Source organism: Neocloeon triangulifer, unplaced genomic scaffold, assembly GCF_031216515.1.
Source record: "Neocloeon triangulifer isolate White Clay Creek 2 clone unplaced genomic scaffold, ASM3121651v1 ptg000002l, whole genome shotgun sequence".
NCBI classification, from domain to species: Eukaryota; Metazoa; Arthropoda; class Insecta; order Ephemeroptera; family Baetidae; genus Neocloeon; species Neocloeon triangulifer.
The window spans coordinates 8638067-8658898 of record NW_026775545.1 but is presented as its reverse complement, the minus strand read 5'-3'; the positions used below and the strand labels follow the sequence as shown (position 1 = coordinate 8658898).

The following is a 20832-nucleotide window of genomic DNA, read 5'->3' as shown; positions in this document are numbered from 1 at the left end:
ATCCGTTGCGAACAAAGGGGACGTCGGCAAAGTCAATAAATTAAGGCAACGCCGTCTCGAGTGAGTGAAAAGTTTTCTCGCCTCGAGTTATTTCTCTTGATTTGGTCTTCGAAAATGGCTCTCTCGCCCAAGTTTGAAGCCGCGTTTCATGCTGCTGGCTGTAAATAATAAAGTCCCTAAGTTCTCTTCTCTGCTACCGTTTTCACTTTGAGCAAAATTTTCCATGCATTTAATAATTCGGCTTAACTTTTCAACTCATAATTGACTTTTAATACATTTTCATAAAAGAAGCCTGGGGCTTTTTGTGGCCCATTTAACACTAAGCCGGGCTAATATATGCAGGGGGTCCGCTGGACGTCACTCGCACGCACGCTAACTAATTGCAGCGACCTGCAGATAATTTATCTGCCCGGCTTGCAATATCTTGAGTTAAAATGTGGCCACGTGAGGAATGATAACATCGCCCGGGTGCGTTCCAATTTAGGTGTGGCACGGTTTTAATTAAGACACACCAAAGCCGTGCTGCTATTTGCGGTATGCTACCGCCGAGGCTGCTTTGCATAATTATTCAGGGCTCTCGTGTGAATTGCGCCGCGTAGTTTTCACTCATCATCGCGCATTATTAGTGCTTTATGCAAAACACTTCTGTGCGTCCACTGCTGAGCTCGAGTGGCCGAGAGTTTAAAAATAAGGCAAGCGTGAAAAAATTGTTAGTTTAGCTTGTTGGAAAACTTATTTGAATAGATATAACATTATACATTAAAATTCAATAAAATAATTATTGCAAATAATATAGAGTTAACTTGGCAATTAATTTTATAAAATTCAGCATCCAAAACTTAAAATTTTAAATAATTTAAGGTTTATACGTAATTTGTCAAATAAAAGTTTGATAATTTTTTAAAGTTTCAACATAATTATATTTACCACTGATATTACATAAGAGTTATTTAGTTTTCCATGAAAAGTTGTATTTTTATATTATTTGCAAGCTAAAATTTTTTAAGTAGAAAACCTTAATTGTTAAATGCATCTTGAAACAAATTTTCCCTCCAGCTGTACAATTAGTTGCAAATTAAATTAGGTGTTAAAATCCTTTCCTCTGCATAAAAAAAAATAAATGCATTTAATTTGACTTGCCCCAAGCAAATTGAGTCGTTAGATGATAAAGCGAGAAAACAAATCCAACCATTGAATGCAATCTAAATCTAGAAACTACGTGCCTGGAGTATTTTTGGATTCTGAGGCTCTCGCAATTCCCGAGTCAAGCAGAAGGAAAGTAATTGATGGTTGAGAATTTTCCATCTAGGTGAAGGAAATAATTCATCGTTCGGCATTCCTTCAGGAGCAGCCCCAGCACTTTTCTCCAAGTTAATATTTAATCTGCAAACAGGAGCACCTCGCACAGCTTTATTTCCGCTTGGTTTGCTCCATTTTTCCAGACCGTCAGGGCGCCAGCAGATATTCTATCTTTTTTTTTTCTCAACTGCTGCTGTCGAGAGGCGTGATTTGCCTTTCTTTGTTTGCGGCTTGTATGCAGTTGGCGGCTCATTTATTTCAATAATTCATGAGAAGAGGGTAAAAGGAAAATAAAAAACGAGAAGGAGAAAGACATGGATTCTCTCTCGTTTCCTCCGATTGCTTGTTTGCGCCGCCTCCTTGCTTAACGCTGGATTTATGGGGTTTCTCGTCGAGTGTTGCGTTTCGCTTTTGATGATTGCTGCGCATTATTCAGCCACGTCAATTAGGGCTTGGTTGTGCGAATCCCTCGCGCCTCATTTAACGCCGCCTAATGAGGTCCCGCGCCCGCAGCCTGTGTATAAAGTGTAAATAATTATCACCCGCCCCGTGTCAAAAAAGCCACATCACAAGAAGAATCGGCGACGAACCCTTTGGCCAAAGAAAATGGGTGTCGAGGGGAATGAGATGAATAATGTGCAGGTGCTGCTTTTATTAGGCCTGAATTGTTAATTCGCGCTCGCTTGAGAAGGGCTCAACAGAGTGAATGATAGATCTTGGCCGGCCGCTGCGGCGGTTTTATTTATTCAGCACAGCCGGCTAGAAAAAGGGCTGGCGAGTGTAAACTATAAAATTGCCCGACAGCTACAACGGCTATTGTGCAAGTTTTTGGTTACAAAGTTTCTTCATTCGTGGCTTGCCACGACTCATCGGAAACGCATGTACACAAGTTTGATGGAATGGAAACGAACTTTTAGAGAACAACTCTCTTGGATTTTGTGGAAGTTATATGTGAGCAAATTCAAAGAGGCGATGATCGTGCCCGAGGAAATTTTAGTAGAGTCTTTGTGTGTGGCACTCTCGTTTGGAACAGTTGGAAAATTTCCTTGTATGGGTTGCATGGTATCGGGTAACCTTCAAGGGGTCCTAAAACTTTTGTAAAACTTTTAGGCTCAATTTAACGCACTAATTGCCGTAGCCGTGAGGCACTGGAAAGATTACATTGGCTTGCTGAGTTATAATTAAATAAATTGTAATTGATTTTTTTTTCAACGGTAAGTTGAGCTTGAATTTTCCATCGTCTATTTTTGATGTGTAAACTGGTATAAACTACAAGATTAAAAGATAAATTTATATTACATAAAAATCATGCATATTATGTAGGCCACCAATTTTTATGTGACGCCATTTTGAGACTTAGCAGAACAGCGAACCCCTCTAAATGATTTTTTAGTCATATTTAAGAATAAAAATTTTCTGCAACAACTTAATCACTTTTTGAAGTAAAAAAATAAAAATAAGTCACGCGCTCACATTTTTGCCATTCTTTTATTTTACATAAAAGCTCAAAAGCAATCACTGCAAAACATTCTACTACAATAAACTACAATAAAAATTAATAATTACTTATTATTATTTAATAATTATTTGCAGCGGATGGAGTCTTTTTGTATCGGAAGTTTTAGAAAAATTTTTGGTTGTGGTGGTGCTGTTCTGTCGAACAATTCGTTTTTTTAATAAATTGTTTTCAACAATTCAATGTAAACAAAGTGGAAAAATACAGCAATAATAAATTAATATTTATAGCTAGCAGATTTTTTTCAGTTCCATCACATTAAATAATACAAAGCAAACTTTTTCTTTCCAATTATTTTAATTTACAACGAACAAATTATTTTTTAAATTTTACCAACTTAGCATGTCAAACTTATGAAATTTTTAATTAAATGTTATTCAGTATATGAACCTCCAAATTAGGCACCGGGTTTAAGAATAGATTAAAATTGTGTGCACTATTAGCTTGATGCTTATTTCTTGAGAGTGTCCTTAATAGGCCGAATTTCACAAAGTGTACCGATTAATATGAACGAGGAGCCAGGCCTTATCCACGCGGAGAAGTTTGTTTCGCCCTTTGGTCTCACGTAGAAGCAACCTCGACAGACTCAAATTACTCTCGGCACTTCAGGGCAAATCATCGTTGCATGAAACGAGCGAAGAAGACTTGTGCGCTGCTAATTAAGTGTAATCATCCCATTGTGCATTAAGCAGAGAGGGATGTGGGTGGGTCGGTCGGTCGGTCAGCGGGTGATTCATTCACGCATGCGTTGCATAACGACTGCAATTAGACAAATTGAATTTCCGCAGCGGCGAGGAGCAGCAGTCGAGTGATTGGATTATAGCCCCACGAGGTCGCTGCTCGCCCTGATTCCTAATTAATGAGAAGAACCTGCCGGCCATTCTGACGGCAGAAGCGGCTCTGATTAACTGAATTATTGACTCCAACTTGCAATTAGCTGCACACAAGCTTCGAATATCAGAAATCTTGTTGAACTCTCATTTGCTGCCTCATTTATTACACGGCATAAAAATCACATTTCATTTTTTTTATTCTCTGCTTGCGTTCAAAATGTAATCAAAATCTCACAGAATTACTTCTCATTTTGGTCGAGTGGCCATTTCAACAAATCTGCAAATCAGTAGCGTTGATTCATGCAAATTTGATTGCACTAATTGCCATTGATAAAAAGCCGGTTGCTTAGCAACTTTAGCCAGGGGTGAATTGACAAAATGTGCATTAAGATAAAGCCCCTTTCACGGTGGCACCACTTATTTGCATTGACAACACTGCCGAACCCATGGCTAATCAATTTGCAGTGTTTGCAGAGCAAATGTTTTGGTTGAAAACTTCTAGATTTTTCTTTCCCTTTAAAATTTATGCACGTGATTTTGTTTGCTACCGACGTAACTCTGGTTTTGCAAGTTAAATAAAGCACGGGAGCACGCTGCTGAATTTAACGCCAGCAGGGGAAAATGCAACCGGTCGGGCAAGCCTGCCCCGCTGGCTGCATAAGTCCAAAGTCGCAGGCGGCGTCTGACGTATGTGTGTGATATTGTGTTGCAGAGATGGATGGGGTCGGCTGAGGATTCGAGCGCAGTCAAGTGACCTGAAAACGCCGCTGGTCTGAAGAATGGCCACCCCGACGTCCGGCGAACCTCTTTCACCGGCGCAAAATGATGACGAGGAGATTGCACAGGTAGACTATTACACGTACAGAATTTTTTTTTCTTTTGCAATACACGTGCTGCTTTTTCCTCCATCTTTTACTTTATTTTTTATCTTTTTATACATCTATAGCAGCGTGATAAATATCATATATAAAAAATTAAACGATTTCATTGTAAATATTAATCAAAATTAAATTAATGTTGTGGATTGATACGATACAAAGATTTAACACGAGCTGCATTAATAAAATTTTAAATTACAATGGGGATAAGCTTTCGTGCTCTGCAGCTGTGTGCGTGACTGTAGAGAAAATTTGCAATTTCCACGCGTAGCACGACCTCCAGACACAATCCACTCGCGTCTTCTAAAGCGGATTAGCGCTCGGTCTGCGTCGCCTTCCGATTCCCAGCAGGGAATCGAGTGACACAGGCGCTGTCACTGTGGACTTTGTCTGGAAAGTCACTGGATCCAGATTATTGGAAAATGTGTTCGCTCAGGTGACGCTAAATTCGGTACGAATCCTTGTGATTGCAGAAAAGATCCCACGGGGTATTCAAGAGGGGCGCCTTGTGGCGTGGCATTTACTTGCCGTCGCTCACCAACAGCTTTTGTTCGAGGCCCCTGGAGCTTGCCTACCAGAGATACTCGCACCGCCAACGGCAGAAGGCACTCATGATCGTCAACTGCGTAGACCTGGCTGTTAAACTGGCCCTTCTGCTCGCCGCCCTTCTTTCAGAAAGGGAGGGGAGAATACCGGTATGGAATTTATTTTTATATGAATTTTGATTTTTATGTTCAATTTATAGACAATAATTTTTATTTTTTGTTTTATCTAATAAATTGCAACTATTTTTGTGATTCTTAATTTAATTATTTAATGGTAAACTTGCATTAAATAGTAGAAATTATAACATAATTATTAATTACTGTAAACGTACCAAATTTTTCATGAAAGTTCATTTCAATTCAAAAAACCGTTCCTTTTTAATTTAAAAATATAATAATATGGAACAGAATGATTTTCTTTTCATTTTGTTTGGATTTGTTACAAGTAGTGGTTTGTTTTTCCTAAAGTGGATTCTCTTTTCTCACAGCCGACAGCTATTGCGTGGACCACGATTTCGATGGCGGCCAACATCGGTCTGTGCATTCTGGGCGGCTGGCGTCTCTTCGCCAACCACTACCTGCAGTGGGGCGCCGTCGGCACTTGGTTATTGCTCAACGCACAAGGTACCCCTCTCTTATGTGAACTTTTTTTCTTTTTCGTCTCTCTTTTCTGTCACAGTCATTTTCAACCCTTCTCAGAAGTAAGCCGCTCCTGGAAAATTGTTTCCAAAGGGCGAGTGAGGGAGCGAGCAATTTTTCTTTTTATTTGCCTTTAACACCGCCCACCGCTTTTGGAACTTCATCCACTTTAATTACGTTCATATTTTTTAAGATTTCCAAGATTTGTGAAAGTTTGCTAATTTCCAGGGTTTCTTGGGCAAGGCTTGGGATTTGCGCCTTCTGCCGAACTTGTATGGTATGTGCTGTTCATTGAATTTGTGACCTACGCCATGCTGCCCTTGCCCTTGCGTTGGAGCGTTTGTGCCGCCCTCATTACAGCAGTCGTCCACATCATTATAAGCATCCTGCCTGAGCAAACGTCAATGGTATGCCAATAAGTTGATTGTTTACTAAACGTTCTGTTGAATTTTTATTCTTTTAAGCTCAATTGTCAATTTAATCCTACAAAATATTTTTAACTAGAGAAAAAACCATTTTTGTCAATTTTAGAAATGATTATTTTATATAAATTGATAAACAAAAGTAAAAATTAGGGTTCAACTCAAAAAATTAGAAATTTCATTTCGCAAAATTAGTAGATTACAGTAAAAAAGCGAGATAAGTGTAGCACAACTAGAGCTTTGTTATTATATTTACGGATGATGTGCGAGTGAACCTAAATTGCGTTTGTCTTGTGTTCTGGGTGTGACAGGAAAGGGGATGTGTAATGAAGCGAGTATTAGCAACCGTGGCCCTCTATGCCGGGGTAAATGCAGCCGGCTTCTACACAAAGTTCCTGACAGATCGAGGCCAAAGGAAAGCCTTTTTAGAGACGCATCGTTCGCTGGAGGCCAGAATTAAAACGCAGCGAGAGACAGAGCGCCAGGAGAAGCTTCTCTTGTCAGGTAATCTTTATTCAACAACAGATGTTTTTTACTCAGGAAATTAATTTATGCTCAGAGACCTCAATTATGTATGCTTTGAATATAATTTATAAATAACCAAGCACGAAATAAAATTCAATTTGAGACTAGAGTGAGGAAAATTAGTCGCCTGTCAGGCCATATTTTCTTTTTATTGGGTCGTTCCGGAAAACAGCTGCAAAGATACGCGCAGCCAGCAGGCAGAAAAAATAAATTGAATTCTGGTGGAGGCAGAGGGGTGCACCTTTGAAATGCATAATAAAATCAGTGGCGCCGGTCTGGTTGCAGTGCTTCCAGACTTTGTGGCCAGAGAGATGATAAGGGACATCGCACGTGAGGAAAATGACAACGGCGCCTTCACCCCTAGTCAGTTCCACAAGATTTATATTCACCGCTACGAGAACGTAAGCATCCTCTTCGCCGACATCAAGGGTTTCACAGGTAAATTAAACACATCCTACGTGCCTGCGGAACCCTGGCTTAAAAAAATTATATTTCCCCAGCCCTGGCCACTCAGTGCAGCGCGCAGGAGCTAGTCAGAGTGCTCAACGACTTGTTCGCCAGGTTTGACAAATTAGCTTCGGTAAGATTTCTCATATCCTTGTTTCTCCATTTATTTATTCTCCATTACTTATATCAATTTTGTCACAAATTTAATTAAAATATATACCAATACAATTGCTCATATATATGATTTTTAATTTAAGTATTTAATGGGAATTAACGCACCCTTATTCAGTTCAAAGTGAGTTTCAATTAAATTTTCGTTCCCAGCAACCCCCTATTTCAGTATTAAAAGAAGTTAATAGTCAATTGCAAATATTTGTGGCCCACTAATTGGAAATCAAATCCCGAGATGCTGCCCTAATTGATGAATTAACGTTGATCACTAGGAGTGCAAATGTTTGAGAATCAAATTATTGGGCGACTGCTACTACTGTGTATCTGGGCTGCCGGAGCCGCGGTCTGATCACGCTCAATGCTGCGTAGAAATGGGCCTGCACATGATACGCGCTATTAGAGCCGTTCGACTGAAAACTCACGTAAACAACCCAAGGCGTAACTTGATTTTCTTTCACAGAAAACTTCTTAATTTAAAGGTTGACTTAAACATGCGAATTGGAATTCACTCTGGGTCTGTTCTTTGCGGAGTGCTTGGACTCAGAAAATGGCAATTTGATGTGTGGTCCTATGACGTGACCCTTGCTAACCACATGGAAAGTGGTGGCATCCCAGGGTTAGTCTATTATTTCTTAATTTAGTATACTTAAAAATTCCTCTTGATTATATGTAGGAGGGTGCACATTTCAAAGGCCACTTTAGCATGTCTGAATGGTGCTTATGAAGTAGAACCTGGCAATGGGGATACTAGGGATGCATACTTAAAGGTATAAGTTTTTTTAATGCTAAAACAGATATTTAATGATGTTGAAATTATTCAAAGGACCACGGTGTTGAGTCGTTTTTGATCAAAGCCAGTGGGCCAAAAACTAGGCGACTTCTCTCAACCACCAGAGCCCGCAATTGGCATGATGACAGCGGCCCCAGCAGAGCTCCTGGTTCACCAATTATCTGCGAGCCAAGGTTAACAAAAAATTGCATGTCCAGAACTGTTTTCATTTCTTATTTAATTGAGCAGAGAAAGGGCGCCGAAATTAACACATAAAAGCAGCTCAGAGAGTGACGATAAAGTTAGCACCACGGCGCAAGGATCCATGGACGAGGAGGCCAACAATGAATGGACACCAGAAATTCCATTTGAAAATGTAAAAAAATTATATATTTTTTTTATTATTAATCTAATTAATTTTTACTGTCAATAGTTATCTACCCCTCAACCTTTAGACGAGGAAACAACTATGGTGGGTGGTTTGGTTGTTTTGGAGGTTGAGGACGACCCCGAAAGTTGTGAGGTCGTTGTAACTCCAGCGCCAGGAAGCTCGATGGCGCAGGATGTTGATGAATTGATTGATCACAGTATTGAAGTGGACTCCAACAACAGAATGCGCAGTGACTATGTTGATAGGATCACACTTCGGTTTAGGGATCATGACACGGAAGCAATGGTCGGGTGATTTATATTTAATAGAGACGAATATTCATTTGAATTTTTAAACTATTTTAGTTTTGCCAAAGGAGAGAAGATATGTTCAAATCAAACATGCTCAGTTGCTGCATTGTTTGGATCAGCATAGTTTGTTGCCAGCTAATAATACTGCCCAGGTATATAAAAAAATCATACAATTTTTAACTTTTTAAATTCCCCCTCAATTCAGCTCCTTTGCGCTATTCTTGGGTTTGGGCCTCACTAGCCTTGCTATGGTGGGCGCATTTATCCTAGTAATGGCTGAAGAGTTTCCTTCGCTACCAAAAAGTTTGCGCGATTTCTCAAGTTCTCTTGCATTGCAAAGAAATCAAAGGACGGCCCTGGCTACAATAATAATTTGCTTGATGGCTACGGCTGCTACTGTCAGTTTGGTAAAAAATTGCTTTATTTCATGCGGAAAATTTTTTTAATAATTTTATTTTTAAGGTTGTCTCCACAGAGGATTTAGGGTACCACGATGGAACAGAGAGTAACACCACGAGTTCGAGCGTTGGCGCATTCTTTTTCTCCTTCTTATTTGGAGCTCCGCAACCACCACCCATAATCTGCAAAGATTGTGTTCCGACCTGCAACGACTCTAACGCTAGACCTAAAAGGACAGCAACTCAACAGGTGAATTTTTGTCCGCAATTAGTTGAAATGCACGCAATTCATCTCATCAGGGCTAGCATTAATTTTGCTTTTGGATGTTCATAGGAAGAAGTAGTGGAGGCAAAGTTGTGCCACTCGGCAGAGTTTGTAGTTTTCACATGGGTGCTAACACTTATTGCTCTGGCCTCTACACTGAAACTGCACTACCTGGTCAAAACCTGTCTGGCTTTTATCTTGGTGGCAATTTACATAATCACAATCATGGTCGGCTACCCCTCAGTTTTTTATTTCAACCACCCACTTGAGCCAAAGTGAGTTAAAATTTTTTTGTTATCAACGTGAGTTTTAAAACTTTGCAGTTCCAGCAGTGGTTGGCTCCCCCTGTGGTCGCAAATGCTTATGCTGCTGCTGCTTTTCTTGGTGGCCGTCAGTTACCACGCACGGCTTGTTGAAGTGACGGCCCGCCTGGACTTCTTGTGGGCGCAGGCCGCCGGACGAGAACTGGACGAGATGGCTGACACAAGGCGCTCAAATGCTGCTCTACTGACCAACATTTTACCAGGTCACGTCGCTGCTCACTTTCTGAACGAAGACGCAAGAAAGACGGACGAGCTCTACTCTCAAGCGAGAGATTCCGTGGCCGTGATGTTTGCATCAATTCCGAGTTTTACGCATTTTTATTCCGAGGACATAAACAAAGGCATGGAGTGCATTCGTCTGCTGAATGAAATCATAGTCGATTTTGACGAGTTGTTGGACGAGCCCAGATTTAGCTCCGTTGAAAAGGTCAGAGCATAAAATTATAATTTTATAATTTTGATATTTTCTATAGAGGTTCTTGTAGTTGTTGTTGTGGAATTTTTTACACTCTAGTTGCTCATTTTTTGATGAAATAAAATCCAAGGAAGCCGAATTTTATTTAATCGATAAATATGATTAAATTTATCATGAAAATTTTGAAAAAAAATTAATTAATTAATGTTTTTAATAGATAAAAACTGTTGGCTCAACTTATATGGCAGCTGCTGGCCTTAACCCAGAAGAAAAAGACAACGTCGAAAGTCCAGTAGACCCTGAGTACCCTCGGCCACCCCACGAAGCTTTGTGCGCCCTCGTCGATTTTGCCGTCGCCATGCAGCAGCGCCTTGACGACCTCAACATGCATTCTTTCAACAATTTTAAGCTCAGAGTTGGCATTGCTTGTGGACCGTGTGTGGGTGGCGTCATTGGTGCCCGGAAACCGGTGTTTGACGTTTGGGGAAATACGGTGAATGAGGCTTCAAGAATGGATTCAACTGGGGTTGAGGGAAAAGTACAAGTGCCAAGAGACACGGCTGCTGTGAGTTTTATTGTATTATTATTAAATTATTGTTGTAATAAATTAATTTTTTTTAAAGGAACTTGAAAGATGTGGATTTCGCGTGCAGCACAGAGGCATTGTTCCTGTGAAAGGAAAAGGAGAGATGGAGACTTATTTTGTTCTCGGCAGAGAGGAAACGCCAAAAGCTGGGCTTGCCAGAACACCCACGGCACCAAGCAGCCTGGCTGCTGTCGTTTATGGTCTGGTGCAGGCTAAGAGAAGACACACAATCAAAAGACCGGGTAAAATTATTTTTATCAAATTTTTCAATTAAAATTTCTAATCTCAATTAAGGTGGTCGAGCACCAAGCATTTTGGTGAAAGAATCCAGCCCCGTTCAACCGAGTCCAGCCCTCAGCAAATCGCACCTACGTCCACCAGACATGATTGCTCCTGAGCTGACAGCCTCATCACACAGCATCGCCTCGGTGCCAACTGGACGACTCTCCACGTTCAGCAGTCTAAGACTGCCCAATTCCCAAAAGAGTCATGGCCAGCCGAGACGATTAGGGCCACGAGCAAGGCGAAATACGACCCAGAGTCATCCGAGCAAACCTGCAAGGCTGCATTCTCCAGGGGATGATGTTTCCATTGCTATAAATGGGCACAGTCAGCCAGAATTGTCCAGCAGGAACAATGAACTGTGATATCACTGAGAAAAGTGTACATTGATTAAAATAATTATGAACAGTGATCAAAAAAACTGTGCAAGACTCTCCTGCCTAACCTCTTGAAGAACAGCTGTGTAAAACTGCATGGTCCAGAAATTTTTAAATGTTGCATAATTATTATAAAAAAAAAGAAAATAAAATTTGTGATTTTTAAGTGAAAAGCGTTTTAGTAAAAAAGAAATTATTGATAAAAAAAAAATAAAAATAAATAAATATAAAATTAAAATGATAAGAAATAAAGAAATAGTCAAAATATTGATCAAAATTTTTATTTATTTTTACTGATATTATGATAAAAACTTGGTTAATTTATCTGCATAAATTTTAAATAGAATTAAGCTTCTTGTTCTCTTAACTATGAGAGTTAAAACGTAAAATATAACGTAAATATAACAGAAGGCCTCGCTCTTGGCCTCGCTGATTTCCCGCTGTTTTAGCTCGACTGGACCAATGGGAGCGAAGTAAAACCGATACTCGTTTTTAATTGGCTGCATCAGTTCTATTTTCGCACACGCCCCTTCTCCGGTGCCATGTACAGAAATTTAATTAAACAACATCGACAATAATTCGATGTTGACGGCCAAAAAAATCTTAATCAACTTTGAAACGAGGAATTTGAACGCTCTAGAGTTGATTTGATCGGCGGACACCATGTCCAAGCCGACGGGGACCGTGCCAAAGGCGAAAAAGCGACCGAATCCCTCGGCGCAGAACAACGACGAGCAGCAACAAATTCTGTGGCCCCCTGTGAACAACTTGCAGGTAAATTCTAACGTCCCTCCGGTCGGGGTACGCGTCACGGGGTCTAATAATAGAATTAACTTTTTCTTGTTCGTTCTCGCTATCAGGCGACCGACTGGCACCCGGCAAGACAGACAAACAGCGCAAGGGACCTGCCCTCCTCGTCAGACTTTGCCGAACAATTTGCTGCTGCATTCATGGCTGCTGGTGAGAACAATATTCATAAATTAATTTTTCATTTTCATAAGTTCAATTTTTTTAGAGGGAGGTAGCGGTCCAAGATCTAGACAGAGCACGCCAATGATGCCTGGCGTGCTCGGGGCCCAGCAACATGCTCGTGCGAGGGATCAGTTGGTTAGTTTTTAAACCGTTATTTTTACAATTTTCAAAACTTTCTTTTTTTTTAAATTCAGGTTTTTTAATATTTTTTTTTATAATTTAATTTTACTGAAAATTCTAATGATTGTAAACTTCAAAATATTTAGTTATTTTACAAATTTCTTAATATAGTTTCTAGTTTCCCCTCTAAAAACATTTTTTACCGAATTTTTATTTCCAGTCACCGCCTGATCTAGAGGTTGATACTAGAATAATGAACGGAGTCGACCATCATCAGAGATTAGAGAGTGGTGCCAATGCCCTGCTTGATGCCACAAAGAACAATTTTTCTAGGATTGTAATATTTTTAACACGGTAGCAGCTGTATAAAAAATAATTTATTTAATTTTCATAGCCTGACAGAAACCAAGTCTTGAGCCGCCTGAACCAAATTCGAGATTATGTGAAGCAAACTTCAGCACTGATGGACTCTTTGAACGGTTCCACAGATTTGGTGAGCAGAAATTTTTTTTATCAAAGTAGGTATTGCTTGGAATTGAAAAAAAAATCATGATACCATTATATTTATGGCTGCTATTTAAGTTAAAAATAGAAAATAATGTTGTATTCAAAGCAGAAACATCTGGCTCAGGCTGTCAAACTCAGTCGAATGCAATCAGAGTTGCAAGATAGCGAGAGGAAACTTGTTCAGATGCTAGACGTTTTTCCGTCAAACGATGAGGTGCCCGTTTCTCAAATGAATGAATCACCCCACAAATTAAGTGTTTGCAACACTAATGAGAATATTTTTTAATTGCATGAGTTGAAATTAATACGAGTTTTAATTCAGCGTGTTCTTGCAAATTTTGTGTGAATCAAAACTGCGTTGCTAAACTTTATAGCTTTTTGTGGGCTTTCTGATTTCATTAAAAACACCAGAAATATCTAAGCACTGCTTTTTCTACAAGTTTTTGATAACGAATCATGCATTCTGTGCCATTTGTAGATTTTGCTGGAATTCACAACACAATATAATGCTTTTTTACATCCATTCAAACAAAGTTCATATGAAACAGTTCTTTGTTACCTTTCAATTCATAGTTATTATACACACAAAAAGTACAGTTTTAGTTGAGCATTTCTTTTTCTTCATATTTATTATTAATTTTTTGTTTGCTTCCTATGTATTTTTTCTTCTTTAAAAATTCAATAATTTGCAGGGCCTAACAAACGGCAATGCTATTCCTCAAAGAGTTGCTGGAGGAGCAATTCCAAAAGTTCGGGACCAAAATCAAATGCCAGTCAACCAGCAGCAAGTTAGGAGACGACCTTCTTCGTCAGAAGAGGTAATTGATAAGAATTCGAGGAATTGTTTAAATTTATTCATAATTTTGCAGAGATCTCCTGGTCCGACTGCTGCACAATATGCAAAGCATCAAGAGTTGAAGCTTAAAGTCGAAGAAAGTCAGAAAAAGGTAATAAACAAGCAAATTAGTTTTATTCATTATTAGATTATTGATTTTCAATTATTTCAGTTGCAAGCTTTAGTTCAGCATCAGGCTGCCTTGATCTCACTCCAAGAGAAAGCTCAACAGCAGCTGCGGAACCCAAATTCGCAAGAGTTCCTTCATAGTTGGACCGATAGGGCCGATAGCCTGACAGGCCAGTTCCAAGATTTGTCTACCAATGAAGTTGTGGGTCTTTTAGGCGAACAGGATAAAGAGTTAGATGCCGAGTACATGGCTATTCAAGAGCGCCTGCAGGAAATCCATGACAGGAAACGGACAGTTGACAGGTTGAACCGAGACATGCAAGCCATGCAGCCCACAAATAGAGGTATTTTTAAAAGTTTTATAAAATAGTAATACTTAATAATGTATATATCAAAAATTTAGATCGGGAAGAACAAAACTCTAGTAGCTCCGAAGAAGAGGAGGAGATTACCAATGGAGAAGCGTCATTCGTTGATGTTGATGCCAAAGTTCAAGAGCTGAACAATATGAAAGCCAGACTTGCAAGTCTACAGTCACTCGTGGCAGCTATCAATCAAGGAGAAATGCCATATGTAGTTTGGAAGTAATTTTTGAAGCCACAATTTAAACTTATGTTTGTTAGGAATCCATCAAATCGGCTTTGGCCGCTAACGAAGCTTCGCAGAGGCGTGATCACTCGAGGTCTTCCTCTTCAAAACCTGACAATATTTTTAGGGGTTCCGATACTATGCCAAAGGCTCTTGATGACCAAGCCATGGAAATTCGCATGAAAGCTCAGTATGGCTATTTTTAAATGCCCTAAGATGTGAATAAAATTTGTTTTTAAATTACTAGGCAACTAGACAAAGCTAAGCAAAAGCTGCAGCAGTTAAAGGAAATTTTGCACGCAGCCGGGGTTGCCGAAGATGATATGGATGGACAAGAATCAGTGAATAGGTGCATAAATGAATAATTTTGCTTTTGAGGGACCAACTTTTTTTAAATTGCAGCTACTCTAGCACTGGAAGGGCTGTTGAACAGCAAATTCCTAATCAAGAGCTGGAGCAGCTGATGAGAATTTATCTTCAACAGCCAAAACCCAAAACACCCAGCCCAGTGTTACCTCACAGGAAGAACAAAAACGTAAAGCCAGATGTAACTGTAAGTGAAATTAATTACATTTTTGGAAATCAATATTTGAATTGACTTTTCAGAGTACTGTTCATGCTGAGGGAACTGGTCGAAATCAGCGAGCCTTCATGCAAGCGAAACGTCAAGAGTTAGAGGAGATGATGCGGAAAGACCAAGGACAAAGTTCCATCAACCAAGACACTTGCCATACTTCAGGTAACTTGAGAATCTGCCCGAGTTAAATTTTGATGGAGCATTCAAAGGTTTAGGGCTGAGTGTATCAGACACTGGTGCGACCTGGGGAGGCAGTATGATTTCGGCTGTGCCATCACAATCTGAGCAGCAACCAAGCATTAATTGTTCGAGTGAGGAACTCGCCTGGGAGACTGACCTTGCTGGTCCACATGTGGCGCTGTCCACACCTCGACTTCAAAGTCTGGCCCCAAGTGCATTTCGACAAGTGCAAAATGCGCAGAAAAGCCCTGCATGTAAATATTTATTAAAATTGTGAACAAGCAAAGTAACTACTATCACTTTATGTAGCTAACAAACCACCCATTTGGCCAGAGCCGCCTATTGAGTCTTCAACTCCAATTTATGATGTTCCTCCACGCTCTGGAAGTAGCGCTGCAACTCCGAGGCCTATGGGTGATGAAGCCACTCCGCATGCCCAGTGGTGGCTTTTGCAGGTTTGCATTTATTTACATATTGGATTAAATTTTGAAAACTATCTATTCATAATTTTAAATGTTATTTTGTAATTTCCCAGTGTCTTTGAATTGACTTCATTCTACTTATTTTTAGCAACAACTTGAAGCATCAAACGCAGCGTGCCAGTCCATGATGCAGCAGTGGCAGTGGGGCGCCCCGTCTCCTGAAAATTGGTGGCCGTCCAGCCCTATAGCTGCCCAGATGATGACCACCCTGAGCCAGTGCTGCCAAATGCTCTGGATGCAGCAGAGGGAGATAATGAATCTGCACGCCACTATTCAAAATGTAAAGTTTATATTATGTCTGAATCATTCCGAAGTTCGTTAAATTAATTTTGCAGATGCAAGAACGATTTGCATGCAGTGAGCAGAACTTCCCAACGCCGTTCAATAATTCGAGTGATGCAAATGCGGCCGCAACCGTGTCGGGGGCGCACTCCCTTCCAAACCTGTGTGAAGGACCACCTCAGTTCCTGTTGCCTGGAAACACCCACTTTCCTTGGACTGGAAGTCAGCCTCCGAACAATGTGTCCGCCCTTCCACCTATGATTCGTCATTGCCCACCAGTTACTCTCAACAATCAAGTTCCTCCAGGCGTCAGAGCCAACAACTACTGGGACAATTTTCGAAGGTAATAATGTGAAAAATATTTTAAATTTAAAAGACAAATAAGTATTTCATTTTCTTATTTGATTTCAGCTATTCACGGCAAAACTTGTTGTCCACCAGTACAAAACTGAATGATGGTCAACTGCAGCATCCGAGTCCTCTCACAGACAGATCCCACAATTCTTTGAGGAGCAACGAAGAAAGCCAGCCGTCTCCCTCGAGAACTGTTCCTCAACAGTCAAGGAAGCAAAAGCTTAATTCTGAGCGTCCACCCATTCCACAGCATGTTGTTCTAGGACCTACACACAATCCGTTAGTTTTGAAGGAGAAAAATCCAAGTCTGGACTTTCATTTTTATCTCTCTAGGGGTCCTAATTCAAATGCTGAACAACTTTTCACTGAACTTGCCTCACTGGTGGCCCACAACCAAAGCAGACCTGAATTCCTTCCGCAACTTTTTCGAGAGCTGAAAGGTTTGAGATGCACGTCTGACTGTCAGAGGGTTTTGAGTAGCATTCGAGAGATTGGAAGAAGGGTGCGAATTTGATTTATAGTTGTGGTTATTGAAAACTAATAAATTTGTCGAACTAAAGGAGGAACTGATAAGTTTGGAGGAAGCTAGTGTGAATGGCAGGGCTGAAACTCCAGAAGGAGCTGCTGCTCTGCCCACAACAAAATCTCCGCAGGTGAAATTTTGGGTCTGATTTTTGTTTGCAAAATTTCATTTGTACCTGTTTTTAGCGCCAAGTGAATGAAAACCAAGTCGACAGTAAAATCCAGAGCCTGCTGCTCCAGTTGATGCCGTTTCTCAAGAGCAGACGTGAAGATTGTTGCACCCCTGCCCTGTTGGAGATAATCACACAGAGGACCCTGAGTCACCTGACGATTGCCCACCAACCTGTACTGAACACATTTGTCCAAAATCAACTCAGCGGAAGACTTGTTGATGCTCTTGCCAAGTTCCAAGGATGCTGGTCAGTAATTTAAAAAACTTTTCAGACTACTTTCAATTGATTCTTTACAATTGCAGGCTAAGAGATGTTGGGGAAGAACTTTTGGCCACAGTTGCGGAAGTCTTGCTGAAAGAACTTGCCTTCTTTAAGTTATTGGAAAATGTGTCCCAGGCTGATCAAAACAGCAGCTCCATGATTCTCACTAACACACAGACTGACAGCCTGCAGACTAACAACTCGGATTTACTCTCTCCTGATGATCAGGTGATTTTTTTAAATGGCGATAAAAAATTATTATGAGAAAAAGCGCAGTTTTTTCAATTCTTTCTGCAATTAATCCAGATTGGATAACATTCATTATCATGATTTATTGAGCCCCTTCATTTACTTATTGCTGATATTTTGTAACACTTTCCTTCTTAGATAAGATAAAATTTGTAGCATTCATATGTTGTAACGAATATTAGTCTAACTTCCAGCTGGATTCGAGTGACTCTGAGATGGGCGAAGCTGCTGTGCCTACGGCTCCCCCGCAGCGCAACTGCTGGTTGCCTGCAGCCCTGCGAGATGCTTCAAAAGCAGTTTTGGAGGCTAGGGCTGAAGCTGCTGAAGTTGATTTGTGTGATGCAGACTTGGCCGAGGCTGACCAGAGCCACGACGCAGCCCTGCAGGAGGTAGAGGGCAGGGGCAGTCAAGCGGAGGGTGCGGCCACTCCGGAAATGGCCAGACAGTTGGACAACTTGGAAGCGATCACTTTGTCGGCTGAGCAGCAACCTGCCTTGAATGTAAGTTTTCTTAAGTTTTTATAACTTTTAATCTTTTATTCCTCAAAAACCTTATTGGTTGATTAGAAATTTTAGGCAGAAACTTAGAAACCCATTGGACCTCTTGTAAGATTTGATTTTTGGCATAATTTTTATTTCGAAAATGTGTTTCAGGACGATGCATGGCAAGTTGAGCAGGATAGAGAACTGGATCAAGTGCCGTCGAGACTCGAGCCTGGGGACGCCACCATTCCGCCAGGACCACCATCGGGTCCATGATCAATGTAATTAAAGTACTTAGCTCTCTAGCTGTCAGTCACAATTTAATTGTTGTTACTCCAAATTATCTGAAACTTGCTTTATAGAAATTTAGAAGGCAGGCCTCGCAGTTAATTTCAAGGCTGGCAGCTAAGCATGGGGCATTTATGTTTAATTATTTGCCAAAGTTCCTTGGAAGTGGGAGCAGATTTTAGTTGCAATGATATTTACTCCACTCGCGCTAATTTGGTTACGTGAGATTTGGAAACTTACTGCAAATTCTAAAATGAATTCTAAAAATTGCAGATTAAAATTTTTAAGCTTAAAATGTGAGCTGTTTAGTTTGTGCTAAAAGTGTTAGTCAAACCTTCTGCTAGATGCTTATTTTACAAATTCAATGACAGTTACTCCACTAGTATTATAGCAACTCAGAATTTTAATTAATCAATAATAAACCGAAAATATTTATCCCAACAAATAAATTTTTATTATTTTCAACAAAACCTTCAACAGATAAAAAAATATTTAATTTGAGCAAGATTTGTTTATAAGATTATTTGTCCTTTCGCAGTCTTTCGCTTGAGGTTTCAATGCTTTGCAGCCATTGGGTCAAATCGAGTGTTTGTTGAGGTTTAGGATAGTCTTTGAGCATTTGGTTCACATTAACGCCAACAATATTTTGCTTGCTCAGTGCCACCGCTCTGATAAATCCGTCAAAAGTGACAAAGTGCTGCTCAAGGTAGATGGATTTTTCGTCCCAACCGGCCAACTTCAAATAAATCAAGACATCAATTTAATATTTGACATTTGCAGAATGCAGCAATTTACCTTGGTTATGACTTTGTAGGGAGTAAATATGGGAATGGTCCTGCGGTAACGAATGTTGCAAGCGCCCTGCAGGGCATTGCCCTTATTTTCTACAATGCTCTCATACAGTCCCGTGCGATCGTAGAAGTGAAACCTGGCAAAATCCATTTCACGCACATAGCGAGCGTTGTTCATGTGGCGGACAAAAATATCTACATCCTGTGTTGTACACAACCCTGAAAATTTTCAATATTGAAAATTATATCAAAATTAAAGTGTGGCCAGTACTTCTAATATTTAAAAAAAAATCGGACTATCAATTTAAATAATTATTTTTCTGCGTTGTCATATCCGACTCACCGTAAATGGCTGTTTGTTCATTTGGCTTCTTTTTTGACTGGAAAATCCGTCCAAAGAGGATCGTGAACGCGATTCGGACGAAATAATTTGCGTCCAGAAAAATGAACAAAAATGCCACGACTCCGATTAGCGAGATCATTTTACTGGACTGTTTATACGTTTCTGGCTGGCCAAGCAAGTTTTGGTTGAAAGCGCAGGTGAGCACCGTTCGTGGGGAATATTGCGTGCAGTGCATACAGTGGTGCCGAGTTTCCCTGGCGGCACCAAGTTCAAAGTCAAGGCCGAGCGCTCAATATATATTACATGAAGCTTTTGATTTTGAGAATTATTTAACCGGAGGCCACTAAATTAATAATAGCAATCATAAATAAAAACTTTCCAAAGATAGCGAAATTAACGTTATTTTGTCGTGACAGCCAGTGCTTATCCAAAACATATTTGACTAATTTGGAAGAGACTCGTATCATAAAATATTTTTTTTATCTACAAATTAACATGACTTTACGCCCTATAGTGTTGAAAAAAATTGTATGCACGAATTTTTTAAAATCAGAAGAAGTTGGTTTTGGTTTGGCCATTATCATGAATCGCTTCCTCGAAATCCACACCACAAACGCCAACAAAATCATATTCACTACTCACGACTTCAAACAGCGTCAAAGAGAAAAGAGATGAGAAAATGATAAGAGTCAGTGAGGCGATGATCAACAGGTTCAAGAAGTCCGGCACCTCTCACAATTAGCACCACAGAGATTGAAGGGCTTTTTGTTCAACCGATGCAGGAGACAAATGCAATTTTAAGGTTCAGGGAAAAATGACAGAGAATGAAAATATAGAAACTGCCGCTGCTGCTGTTAAATGAAAAAAAGTCCAGCTTCTCTACAAACAAATTTTGATTTTTTTTTTTTCAGAAATATTTTTGGAAATAAACGAAATGGATTAAAAGTAATATAATCAAAATTAATACTAATATTCAAATTTGATAAGTCATGATGATAAAATTTTAACAATTTGGAAATCATAAATTATTTAAAACTAAAAATAGTATTATTAAAATTTACTTTATTACTTTCTTTGCTCTTCATTATCCTGACATGTATGCAATAATATGAAAATATTTTAATAAAAGTAGCCAATAAATCACAAATATCTAGATGTTGAATGAAGTTGAAGGAAAGTTTAGAGTTCAATATTATTAAGAACTTTGATCAACTTGAAATGACTTTTTATTATAATTATACCTAAACTTTTCCTTAATTACAAAAAAAAATCGTCGTTCGGTAGAAAACTGTAATCAGAAACTTGTCGCAACGGCGAAACCAAATT

At 39.7% G+C, this 20832-nt stretch overlaps 3 protein-coding genes across 10 annotated transcripts in view; 2 read left to right on the top strand and 1 right to left on the bottom strand.

Moving 5' to 3' along the window:
* Positions 1–11487, top strand: part of LOC132203991 (adenylyl cyclase 78C) — a 55675-nt gene extending 44188 nt beyond the window's left edge. The window contains exons 2-22 of one of the 4 annotated variants that reach the window (XM_059632197.1): positions 4361–4493; positions 5000–5221; positions 5560–5695; positions 5939–6117; positions 6444–6636; positions 6943–7095; positions 7158–7237; positions 7548–7697; positions 7755–7891; positions 7949–8042; positions 8099–8238; positions 8294–8420; positions 8478–8720; positions 8780–8877; positions 8931–9132; positions 9188–9373; positions 9458–9663; positions 9712–10138; positions 10344–10691; positions 10750–10954; positions 11007–11487. In XM_059632197.1, coding sequence (XP_059488180.1) covers positions 4428–4493; positions 5000–5221; positions 5560–5695; positions 5939–6117; positions 6444–6636; positions 6943–7095; positions 7158–7237; positions 7548–7697; positions 7755–7891; positions 7949–8042; positions 8099–8238; positions 8294–8420; positions 8478–8720; positions 8780–8877; positions 8931–9132; positions 9188–9373; positions 9458–9663; positions 9712–10138; positions 10344–10691; positions 10750–10954; positions 11007–11359 — 3945 coding nt within the window. In that variant the 5' untranslated portion in view covers positions 4361–4427 and the 3' untranslated portion in view covers positions 11360–11487. Of the gene's footprint in view, positions 1–4360; positions 4494–4999; positions 5222–5559; positions 5696–5938; positions 6118–6443; positions 6637–6942; positions 7096–7157; positions 7238–7547; positions 7698–7754; positions 7892–7948; positions 8043–8098; positions 8239–8290; positions 8421–8477; positions 8721–8779; positions 8878–8930; positions 9133–9187; positions 9374–9457; positions 9664–9711; positions 10139–10343; positions 10692–10749; positions 10955–11006 lie in introns of all 4 variants that reach the window. The other 3 variants (XM_059632213.1, XM_059632205.1, XM_059632188.1) reach the window with 3 other exon arrangements.
* Positions 11488–11899: 412 nt separating this feature from the next.
* On the top strand, positions 11900–18833 carry LOC132205045 (uncharacterized). Of its 5 annotated transcripts, none has more exons than XM_059633874.1 (25): positions 11900–12145; positions 12232–12331; positions 12387–12478; positions 12684–12800; positions 12858–12956; positions 13080–13184; positions 13663–13788; positions 13840–13917; positions 13978–14278; positions 14338–14507; positions 14558–14712; positions 14770–14871; positions 14925–15075; positions 15129–15261; positions 15309–15533; positions 15589–15734; positions 15850–16041; positions 16097–16386; positions 16455–16676; positions 16731–16899; positions 16958–17050; positions 17106–17338; positions 17395–17581; positions 17785–18102; positions 18256–18833. In XM_059633874.1, the coding sequence occupies exons 1-25, from the start codon at positions 12035–12037 to the stop codon at positions 18358–18360; spliced, it is 4020 nt and encodes a 1339-aa protein (XP_059489857.1). In that variant the 5' UTR covers positions 11900–12034; the 3' UTR covers positions 18361–18833. The 5 variants fall into 5 exon arrangements, with proteins under 5 accessions (XP_059489857.1, XP_059489858.1, XP_059489859.1 ...); XM_059633875.1 differs by having other exon boundaries at positions 13077–13184; positions 15315–15533; XM_059633876.1 differs by having other exon boundaries at positions 13077–13184; positions 17797–18102.
* Positions 18802–19759, bottom strand: LOC132205046 (protein THEM6-like). Its single transcript, XM_059633878.1, has 3 exons — positions 19507–19759; positions 19168–19382; positions 18802–19108 (listed from the first exon to the last, which is right to left on the bottom strand). The coding sequence occupies exons 1-3, from the start codon at positions 19739–19741 to the stop codon at positions 18893–18895; spliced, it is 666 nt and encodes a 221-aa protein (XP_059489861.1). The 5' UTR covers positions 19742–19759; the 3' UTR covers positions 18802–18892.
* Positions 19760–20832: the final 1073 nt, after the last annotated feature.

Bases quoted from the DNA above. Each gene is read 5' to 3' on its own strand.
- LOC132205046 (XM_059633878.1), bottom strand. From the start codon at position 19,741: ATGCACTGCACGCAATATTCCCCACGAACGGTGCTCACCTGCGCTTTC. The intron at 19,383-19,506 runs GTGAGTCGGATA...GAAAATTTTCAG, and splicing joins TGAACAAACAGCCATTTACG to GGTTGTGTACAACACAGGAT. The intron at 19,109-19,167 runs GTAAATTGCTGC...ATTTATTTGAAG, and splicing joins CCTACAAAGTCATAACCAAG to TTGGCCGGTTGGGACGAAAA.
- LOC132205045 (XM_059633873.1), top strand. From the start codon at position 12,035: ATGTCCAAGCCGACGGGGACCGTGCCAAAGGCGAAAAAGCGACCGAAT. The intron at 12,332-12,386 runs GTGAGAACAATA...CAATTTTTTTAG, and splicing joins TGCTGCATTCATGGCTGCTG to AGGGAGGTAGCGGTCCAAGA. The intron at 14,279-14,337 runs GTATTTTTAAAA...TCAAAAATTTAG, and splicing joins CATGCAGCCCACAAATAGAG to ATCGGGAAGAACAAAACTCT.